This window comes from Protomyctophum parallelum, assembly GCF_964188405.1.
Source record: "Protomyctophum parallelum genome assembly, chromosome: 4".
Taxonomy (NCBI): Eukaryota; Metazoa; Chordata; class Actinopteri; order Myctophiformes; family Myctophidae; genus Protomyctophum; species Protomyctophum parallelum.
The window spans coordinates 22,938,758-22,950,002 of record NC_139700.1 but is presented as its reverse complement, the minus strand read 5'-3'; the positions used below and the strand labels follow the sequence as shown (position 1 = coordinate 22,950,002).

At 39.1% G+C, this 11,245-nt stretch overlaps 2 protein-coding genes across 7 annotated transcripts in view; both read left to right on the top strand.

Moving 5' to 3' along the window:
- Positions 1–3,138: 3,138 nt before the first annotated feature.
- On the top strand, positions 3,139–5,407 carry LOC310857011 (guanylyl cyclase inhibitory protein; the record flags this gene model as incomplete). The annotated part of the gene is made up of 5 exons (XM_083762604.1): positions 3,139–3,209; positions 3,905–4,037; positions 4,231–4,380; positions 4,854–4,959; positions 5,283–5,407. 5 exons carry the CDS (start codon positions 3,139–3,141, stop codon positions 5,405–5,407), a joined length of 585 nt encoding a protein of 194 aa, XP_083618730.1.
- Positions 5,408–10,190: 4,783 nt separating this feature from the next.
- Positions 10,191–11,245, top strand: part of ppfibp1b (PPFIA binding protein 1b) — a 32,826-nt gene continuing 31,771 nt past the window's right edge. For 5 of the 6 annotated variants that reach the window (XM_083763772.1, XM_083763770.1, XM_083763771.1 and 2 more), the window contains exon 1: positions 10,191–10,337. The gene's annotated coding sequence lies outside the window, so the exon portion shown is untranslated. Of the gene's footprint in view, positions 10,347–11,245 lie in introns of all 6 variants that reach the window. The other variant, XM_083763769.1, reaches the window with a different exon arrangement.

Here is an 11,245-nt window from a genome sequence, read left to right as displayed (position 1 = left end):
TGATTGTGCATAGTATTTAAGGGGCTAGCTATGCAGCACTGACATTCCAAGAATTTCAAGTTTCAACTGTGCACCTCTTTTCTCTTACACAGTAAAGTCCTCATTGTTCATTTATCTATTTATGTCATCCGTTTATGTCTTTAACACAGAGGATTTGTGTGTGTGTGTGTGTGTGTGTGTGTGTGTGTGTGTGTGTGTGTGTGTGTGTGTGTGTGTGTGTGTGTGTGTGTGTGTGTGTGTGTGTGCCATTCCCATACCATGTAACGACAGGAACTTTGCTCATGACCATATTCTTTTCCTGAGTTGTCCTTTCATCCAGATAGACAGTACATTAGTTTCCTCATGGCTAGAAAGAGGTGTTGTCGTAAATATCATCAGCCTGCATATAGTGGGAGAGTTGAAACGTGCTTATCTTCCAGTCACCTTCCACTATCAAAGCTCCAGCTCCAGTATACATTATGCATATTTTTCAGAGATTATGACCCCATGACAATTCCTCCTAACTTCCTTGGTGGCTGCTAAAGCACACAACAGTGCATCAAATCCAATGGAAACTGTGATACCAAGTGCAGAGAAAGTGGTGATAATCCAGTGTAATGATGAACTGCTACCATAGATCATCAAAGGACTTCATCAGACCGTTATGGCATTTTGGTGTATGAATACTATTATGACCCAAAGCAACGGACACTAGTTTACTTGTCAAAAATACCTATGTGGAATAAAACAATGTGGGAAAAACCCCATAATGCAAGCTAACAAGAATTTAATTTAGCTACTGTCCTAACTAGAATAATAAAATGTTATTTATAAAGCACTTTTCAAAACCGTACAAAGTGCTCAACAATAGCAAGATAAAATTAATGTATAAGGAAAAAGGCCCACTCCTGTGGTGTATTTTCTCACTCTACATTTTCACAATTTCCTCTGCATTTACCCATTCTAAAGTTTAGGAGCAGTGAGCGCTATTAATACAGTGGACCGGGAGTGTCTTGCTCACAGGCATTTTTAAACGGACCAGGGCGCGAACCATCGACCTGCTGCATAATTGGGCCAGACGGCCTCTACCCATTCAGCGATGGTCGCCCTTACTGTGGCAGATGATTGCCTTGTTTTGTGCATTAAATGGCTCTTCTTGAACTTTGTTTTCTCTGGTCTATACTATTATTAAACCCATTATTCCTTCACATGCTGGTGTATCACAAACAAAGGCAGACATATACACACTTGCTTTTCTTTCTTTAAAATCATCAAATATCCACCCTCCCCCCTAATTTAGTTTTGCCAATTCTTGATTTCCCCAAAATCCCCTCACATAGTGTGTAGTACTGTCACTGCTGCCCCTACTGGCTCACATGTCGGTGAGGACTGAGGAGCCTCTTATCGGGAGGACCATAGATAAATACAGTACATGTAAATAGTACGGCATTGGCTGCTGCTGGAGCGATACGTCAACGCGGCCATATTGGTTAACCTAACATTTAGAGCTGTGCCTCCTAATGCATACATGCCCCACTTATGTCTACAGAAGCAGCTTCTGAATTCTCAACCGAAGTAGTTTGGTTTGTTACAAATGTTAGACATGTAGAACTGATACAGGCTGCTTGGCTATATTAAAAATTTGCTCTTTTAATAACAAAACACCGTATTACATAGATAATAACATAATTAGCCGCCGACCACAGGCCGTATAGGAGTCCCTGGTGCAGCAACTCTCCTTATTGAGATAATTTTGCTACACTTTAAGAAATCTAGATTGTCTGGTTTCTTGAGTCCAAAATAATTGCCAATCACAAATGGAGATCCTTAACACTTTTCAATCAGTCCTAAAACTGGCCAGAAATGTACATTGGGCAATCAATCTCCTGAATTCATAAATGGTGAGCTGTAGATCAGCTGATAAGCATCAGCAGATAAAAACATGCATTCAAAGGAAATTATATAGACTATATACTGTAGGTATACATTAGGGATTCATGATTATTCATGATATCCTATCAACAATATTCATTGGTTTTCGCTGCTATTTTATAATACTACTCAGAAATTATGCAAGTCGGAAACAAAACAAGTTGGTAATGCATGCCCTACTAAATTATGCAATAGATTGGTCCCTCCCCCTTTCAGAACGACGGAGGGCACCAGGAAATAATTCCCCATTCATTTTCCCCATAGACGTAAGCGAAAGTATTTATTTAAAGGCATTTTAGCCTAGTTGACAAATCATGACGATAAACTTGTGTTTTTGGGTACCGAATAAATAATAAAGAAAAACAAAAAAAGTGTTATATCCTGCCCCTTTCTTCTTTCTAATTATTTGTCGGGCCCCAAAAAATGTGTTTATAGTCATGATTTGTCAAGAGGCTTAAATGTCTTAAAATAAATACTTTTTCAAACGTCAAATTATTACCTGGTGCCCTCGTTGATCTGAAAGGGGGCGGGACTGCGACACTATACCAGTTGTTACCCGTTGTACACGTCGGTCCCTTTTATGCCCATATATGGAGAGACGTAGGCCATGGATGCTCTGAGAACTTTGATTGAACTCAATCAAGTCCATTTCTCCTTCCCATTTGAAATAGAAAACAAGATGTTTTGTTTTCTGAATGAAATGTTTTTTATTAAGGTACATGCAGCACGTACGTGTGTGTGTGTGTGTGTGTGTGTGTGTGTGTGTGTGTGTGCCCATATGCGTGTGACGTGTGTGTTTATTCTTTCAAGCAGATGTAGACAGCAATCATGAACCCACCTGCTTTATGAGGGTTAAGGTTAACCCTTTTGTATTTGTTGATGACATGTATTATTGTGTTATGCTATATTGATTCATTGAATACATAGGACCACAATAGAAACAAGTCCCCAGGAATTTTTGTGTTATCCTTTTAGCCTTAATGTATGACTGTACCACCTTTACATTTATGATTAATAAAGTATTCAATCGATACAAAATACAGTAATTTCTGTTATTTCAACTCATATACCCATCCTGTTTATTCCCCACAAGCAGATTAGGTTTCATTAATTTGTCAAATGTGACATGGGTAAGTGTAATTAAGAAAGTGTAGCATAAGCTGGGATTTGTTGTGTGTGTAGTATATAAAGTCAGCAGCAAGTGCAGAGCCATTATTTAGTAAAGAAATGGGGCAATCAGCAACTCTGCCTTGCAGGAGAGAGGAATCATATGTCACAAAACTTTATGAATGGTTTAGGTAAGTTATTTTTTCTTTCGAATTCAACATTTTGTTCCTTTTCTTTTCTTTTTTTCAGGAGACTTAAGTGAAAGCCCTGTTATTACCAGGGTTTTATAGCTAATGCAGTTCTACTACATGCACAATTGCTTGAGTGCAACAGATGTATTGCATTTTGAAGGTTAGAATTTACTAGAGAATGGAGCAAGAAGATCCAGAAACAATATTATGGTCCTTAAGTGGTTTCTAGCTCTGTAGCTGTTAGAAATATATTGGTGAATGTCTTTTAATTTACCACATGGACCAGACATGCAACTGTTTTAATTACTATTAGGGCATTTTAAACAAATAATGTATAGAATATTTGCTTATTACATCCATATAATGATGTACATAACTTTTCATTACTAGAAATGAGCTAAAACAATGGATGGAGCATTCATTGAGTAAACAGTCTAAGCAAGATTACAAAGTGGGTAAGCCTAATTATTTTGGCACTCCGCCACCACGGCATAAACAACGGCGTAAGCTAATCTCTAAAGGTCAAGTTAAAGGATGACCTCAATTCCCTTCAGGTTAAAATGCATTTAATTTCTCATCTGGACCTCAGGTACACAATTTGCTCTTCAAGAAGAAAGCTTATTTATAGATAAATATGTTCTGTTATTTGGGCCATGATCCTGTGTCTGTTGTTCTCTGGTCTCTTTCTGTCGTAGGAAGTTTATTAATGAATGTCCAAGTGGACTGATCACTATGCATGAGTTCCGAAGGCATTTCTGCAATGGGACAGTGGGCAATGAGTCAGCTGAGTATGCAGAGCAGATATTCCGCACACTGGACAATAATGGGGTAAACCGTGTATATGCTTGGACTATTTTAATGTTTATCAAAAACACAGTTATTTGACCACACCCTTTACAGCACAATACCCATGACATACTGAAATCATTATAAAACTGAAATTAAGCCAGCAGCAACAACAAAAAAAAAAAATCAACAATATGCAAATAAATCAAGTATTAATGAAGGTGGTTGTCTCCAGGATGGGGTGGTTGATTTCAGGGAGTATGTCATGGCCATCAGCATGCTGATTGAAGGCTCCTCTGTGGAGAAGCTGCGTTGGTCATTCAAGCTATATGACAAAGACAGCGATGGAGCCATCACCCGGGAGGAAATGCTGGAGATCATGAAGGTTGGTAGGCTCACAGTTTACAAATGTACAAAAGACTTTTGCTTGTAACCTGAGTATTTCTACATTATTTCTACATTTACTGCAAACTGATATTAGAATTGAAGAGTGCACCAACAGCATAGTGTTACAGTATAAAGCAGGTCTCAATACAAACTATTAACCTTTTTACCATTTACTGGTGGAAGAAGTACTGTTATTTATGCTATAAAATAAATCAACAGTCATTTGTACAAAAACGGATACATTAACAATGCAATTCCCTTGCACGTGAAGCTGAAGTGAGAAAAGCAGAAGCAAATAGCGATTGAACATATATATGATGTAATTATAATTGATTTAACTGATTAGATTGATGAACTATAGCAGCCCTATTTCAGTGCCATTTTGAGATTCAAAACAACTGTCCAACGTAGGCCTACTTATATGGCTTTTTGCATATCTTATAGTAAAACTTGATCTCATTTTGCTTGCAGGCTGTGTATAAGATGACCGTGGCTGCTGCGTTTACCAAGTTCAACCCACTTACAGCTGAAGAGTGCACCAACAGGATATTTATGAGGTTGGATAAAGACAATAATGGTGAGGAAGTATTACAGTAATAGCATTTCTCAGTACATACAAACTAAGTAAAAGTTGTGCATTAAAAATGTTACTTCAGTAAAAGTATAAAATAGTTTGCATAAAAATAAACTTACTTTACTCATAATGCAGAATTCTATTCTTCTGCTATCTTGGTGGTACTTACTGGTTTTCTTGGCAGCAACATATTGTCACCCCTATACATATCTACAGTTCAAACCATTTTATTCTGATGCACTTTGTAAATTGCTCTGCAAAAGACCATCTGCTAAAGGCCTGATTTGTTATTGTAAATTGCCTTCCTTTCGATGCCTTGTGTCCAGCTGTCATCAGCTTAGAGGAGTTCATCGAGGGAGCTTTGGATGATGAATGGATCAGGGAGATGCTGGAATGTGACCCCAACACTGTGAAGGTAGAGAGGCCACTGAAGAGGGACCCTGCTTTATAGGGACACAAGCGTAAGCTGAATTCTGATATTTTCCGAGTGATTATGCCAGATACGTTTGGACTGAAACTGTCAAGAATCAACCTGTCAGCGGTTTCCATAACAAAGTGTGTCATGGTTTGTGATCCAGTGAAAGGTTTACTCACTCCTAGACTTTGGCACAGTCTACAAAATCTGTATGGAAAAGCAAGAGCTGCTGTTTTGTTTCATTCTTGTTGTGATCTGTTTTGGTTTACGCCTTTCGTTAATTATTTTCTTCTGCTTTAATATGTTTTCTTCTGCTCCTTTTTTTCTGTTTTTTTTTTACCAGCACTTTGGTTCGACCTTGGTCGTTGAAAATGTGCTATATAAATAAACTTTGATTTGATTTGATTTGATTTGTTTCTGTTGGGTGTTCGAGTTTGATTGGTTGGTAGTACTGAAAGACAGACAGTGATTGGTTGGTAGTACTGTAAGACAGACAGTGATTGGTTGGTAGTACTGTAAGACAGACAGTGATTGGTTGGTAGTACTGTAATTTCAAGGACCCCCCCCCCCCCACATTGGTATACATGATTAGGCCACCGGGACCCATTTGTCAGTTGTGGAACGATTTTTGTGAATATTCCTTTATTCTTTGCTTCCTAATGTTGTCATTAATAAATAAAAAATCTAAAGATGTCTACGGAGCCCCCGAGGGCACACGTGGTACCCCTGAAAGTTATATACCCACACTATGTCATATTAAATAAAGTGACCCTTGATAAATAAAATACCCCTGAAAAATATATACCCATATTATGTCCCCTCGGGGCTCCATAGATTTCCACAAAAATGCATACATTTATCCAAACATTTTTCAAAAAGAATTTCATTTATAAAATAGAAAATAATCAAAGAAATTCACTAAATTAGAAAAAATGTTTTCACACCACGTTGAGGCTTTTTAGGGCAAACATTTTGTGTCTTGAGCTAAAAGGTTTGGGAATTAACCATTGTATTATGCTACAGTAACATGACCTTTAATACATGACCTTTTGAGTATACAAATGGAACCAAAATGATTCGTAACGCCACTTTGAGAACCATTGCTGTACAGCATTGGTCCTTTTATGTATTCTTTAATGTACCAGTTATGGTGCTATTTTTCCAACCCAGTCACCAGCACGAAAAATCAACCCATTTTTCTGTGTCTAAGTGTATTTATACACTGTCATCCTAAGTAATAAACCATAATTTTATGAAATTGTAAAATTGCATTTGTCTCTCTTGTTAGGGCTCCATGCAAGCAGCAAAGCTGCCCTAGTGTAATGTATCATCTGTTATATTATTCTTTCTTCTCCATGAAAGTAGGCCTATATGGGTCTCAGAAAGCACAAGAGCTAAAGTTCCCAAATGTTACAGGTAGAGATTGATAATATGACCCACGGCAGTGACGGCACAAATACAAACAAAATACAATTTAGTTGCTGATTCCGTGGGTCCAGACTCCAGACAAATCTATTCATATATATAGATTTGAATGATTTGAATAGATTAGCCAGCAAGCCCAAGAATCAAGAGATGGTTTATTTGTCACTACTCCAACTCCACCTATGCCGGTCAGCGCAACTCCGGCATAGGTGAGTGGTTTTGCCGTATTGCTGGGGAGTGGGGACAATTTAAAACAAATAAAAGGCAGCTTGCTGTGGTTGGCTACTAACAGTAATTTGCATGCACAGGGGGTGAAGGGCTGCCAATGTTAGCTATCTCTTGTTGTTTTTCTTGTGTTTTCGCTCCCGTCTTTTCAAAGTTAGACTGGGCCAGCTCTAAACAGTCTGGGCCACGGCCCCGGTGGCCCAATGGACCCTACGCCGGTGATACAGGTACAATCTGTTAAATGCTAGTGTGGCAACTTAAAGATGGAGTGCCACAATTGGACACCCTGGAGTCGTTTTTATGTGCAATGGGGTATTAACTTTGTATTTAAAAAAGTAAGTAAAAGTCTGGCATTAAAAATGTACAAAAGCATCAAAATGTACTTCATGCTTCTTATTATGCCGAATGTCCCATTTCACAACTTTTCAAAATGTATAAAAATCGTTTGAAAATATTAGATCGACAAGCTCACAATGCGTTACATCGCAACGCATTGTGAGCTTGTACATCGGCTGTTTTCAAATGGCCGAAATGTAGGCCTATAGTTATTTAGTTCAATGTAGGTCTCTATATAATATATATATAGGGCTAATCAAAATGTACAAAGTAACATGCAACTAAAGTTTTCCAATAATTGTGGTGGAGTAAAATAATATTTATCGCTGAGATGTAGTTGAGTAGGCTACTGTAGAAGTAAAAGTACTGAAACTGGAAATACAAAAAATACCTTAAATTGTACAGTACTTGATGTAATTAATACTGGTACATTACAGGCAGCCTCTATACTCAAGACCTATTTTTTCACTCTTGCTTTTAGTTTTTTCCTATGCAGTGTTTGTGTAAACACAAACATTGAAGACAAAAGTGAGGACGCAAATTGTGATTGGCCGGCGTGATTGGGTGGGAAATATGCCATTGATTGAGAATGAGATGATGTAGGCTATGTATGATGAGTTGACAGTTGACATTTTCAGTACTTTTACTTCTACAGTAGCCTACTTGTATGTTGACATATGATAATAAGAGCGCCCCTCACTTCACAGTTCACACGGGTGTGATTTTTATAATCTATGTTATTCATGTCCCCACTGTTTTGACTTTTTCACTGTTTTTACATTATTTTAATGTTGATTTATGCCCTTGCTTTTCTTTTTTCTGTGTTGCTCTGTAAAGCACTTTCTATACTCTTTCAAAACCGCTCTCAAAGAGGCTAGCGGTTGCAATTTGAAACTGGGCCTGTAAAAAACAGTCAAAGTCCCCCCTTTTCACCTTTTTTTTCTTCATAGAAGTGTTCTGATGAATTGAAAATGGTGGACCCAATATGTAAACAAGTCTTTGTGCTTTTTCTGGTTCTATCCTCAGCCGTTTTTGTACTTTCGTTTGAAATGTACCCATTTTGCTAGCTCTGGTCCATAGCTCTAATGCCATTGCACGGCATTAGAGCTATGAACCACAGCATACCGTGAAATAATCATATACAAATCAATCATTCAATCAATAATAAATGGTGGCAACTGGCAAGTCTGTAGAGATTGTAGGTGTTAGAACTCATACAGACCACTTGATGTCGTGCACTTCCCTTCCCAGACACTAAAGAAAGGATACCAAAGGGCTCGTTCACAAAGAGGATGCCGCACTCCCGTAGTTTAAATCCCATGGCCCAAAGGGTGAATGGGATGTGATTGGCTAGTAAAGTTAGTTGTCAGGCGACCGCTAGCTAGTTTTATTTGTGTATGTTTTTGTTTGTTTGTTAAAGGTGGTTTACAAATTACATGAATACATGTTATATAGATGGCTGCCTGTTTCCTTCTGAAATATTATACATGGGAATAAAAACGAATACAGTTGCCAGTGTTGTTGTTGCTAATAGTAGCCTATAATTTCATTACTTTGTAACAAAGTCAAAGGTATCCGGAATGCTCGCCTTAAAACACCCTCGTTCCGCCGACCTCACGATGAATTGAATTGATGAATTGATGAATTGAACAATGTGGACCCTGTTGTAAACAAGTGTAATGCTTAATTGGGTCGTCCACTCACAGTTGACAGTCTTTGTATTGAGTTTGTGCTTAAAATGTACTGTAAATTCTACAAACTGTTAATAAATATTTCAATCAATCAATCAAACGCCGACTCGGTGGAGTAAAAATGGCTCGGGAGTCTGGAGCTCACTGAGGTGGAAAGCCTGGTGACGTCTAAATTGCCCCCTACAAGTCTGTGCCCTGCAGGGCCAGTTTGCCAACCAGCGAGCATAGAGTTACTACGAGTGAGCTAACTCTGGTCCATAGCCTTTGCTGCCGTGGACCAGAGCTACGAGCGTATGGAGCCGATTACACTGCGATCATCTGTTCGGGCTATGGGATGCAGAGTGCAGACTTTTTCCCCAGGCCAGAGCCATAGAGTAAGAGTAAGACATAGTTACGACAACTCCGTTCACTTCATGGGGCCAGTCCAATGGCGGTTCTTCTCTATAGACTGCTCTCTTTGCTGCTAGTGAAGAGCGAACAGTAACAAAGTCCTGGACCAGAAGTTGGCAGAATGCATTGATTGATTGTCATGATTTATTAACAGTTTGCAGAATTACAGTACATTTCATACTCAATACAACAACTGTTAAGTGTTAACTGTGAGTGGACGACACCACCACAAAGCTTTACACTTGTTTACAATGGGGCCCACCATTTTCAATTCATCAAAATTGGACTCAGGCAACAGCCCAGCTTTAATGATCTTAAAGTAATATTAGATGATAACTAATGATCTTTAGTAATAGAACAACATAAACATTACAGGGACTTTAGTTGTCAGTCACTGTGCAATACTTTAAAACAGTTGTCACGTAGCTCTGGTCCATAGCCTTACTGCTCCTTCGATTCTACTGCAGGGCAGAATCGAAGGAACAGTAAGGCTATAGACCAGAGCTAGTTGCACACATGCCTAACTAACATTGGTGATATTTGCGCCGCACTCGTTGAAAACAATATTTCAAACTACAAACTCCAGCTCGTCACTCTCCAGGCTGCATGAACGAGCGCTCAGTTTTCTGCCCCCTCAATGTCGTAACTTCTATGGCTCTGGTTTTCCCAAAGCAGTGCAGTCGGGAGCAGGGCGGGATGTTCCAGTGATGACGTTTCAACTTTCCAATCCCAACTTCCCTGTGTCAGTACAGTTCGCTTGGACATGGCGTAGGGATGTGGACGGCTCGTGGGTATGCTTGTAAAAGTTGGAGAAGTGTATGAAACAACGCAGCTGTGGGTTTTTGTCATTTTGTTTGCAGCGTTACATTAGTTTGGGATTTTTTTGGAGTAAACTGTCGGTAAGTTAAGTATGTATGTTACTTCAGCATGATTTTGATGTGCGTCGCACATTCGATTGTGCTACTGTCGAAGCGAGGCTGCTGTGATTGAATTACAACGTTGTAACGTTATTACAACACGTACGTTAACTCTGTGTTTAATATGCTTATATGTACCCATGTAACGTCTTACGTCTGGAAAGTTAACTTTTCCACAACCCAGTTTGTGCCCTCGCATTTTGGTACTCACCATATTGCCTGAGGTCACGTCTTTTTTACACATATATACTACATAGACCAACAAAGTACATTTTAATTTATATAGGCTACTATACATTTTTGAAGTGATATTTTCCACAGTCGTGGTTTGCGTTAGGTGTTGACAGTCACATAGACCAGTTAATTCAGACTGGAAAAAGGTAAAGTTGCCCAGATATGTTGTTTTTGAATAGTTATTTATATACTATATTATTCCTTGATGCAACCGCTGTCGTCATCATCAGCCCCACTGGATAGTTGTCTGTGGTGTGGATAAAGATGAACCATCCAACCATCCACCGGATGCTCTGCTGGCCAATCGCCACTGGAACAATGCAATGCTCACCACGGGTTCCTAAAAAGAGTGTACGTTCTAACACTCCGACAGTGCCAGCCCAGCGTTGCATTTATGTTCTGTCAAACTCACAGTGTTGGGCAAGTTACTTTGAAAGCGTAGCTTGTAAAGCTACAAGTAGCTCACCATGGCAGTAGCTTGATCAAGCTACATAGCTACCCCTGGAGAGATGTAGCTTGTAAAGCTACAGCTACATGGAAAAAGTAGCTCAAAGTAGCTCAGCTACTTTTTATTTTTCAGCGTTAAATTGAGAATGTACATGCGGGAGACCCCTCCTCCCCTCTGGGAGACCCCTCCTCCCCTCTGGGAGACCCCT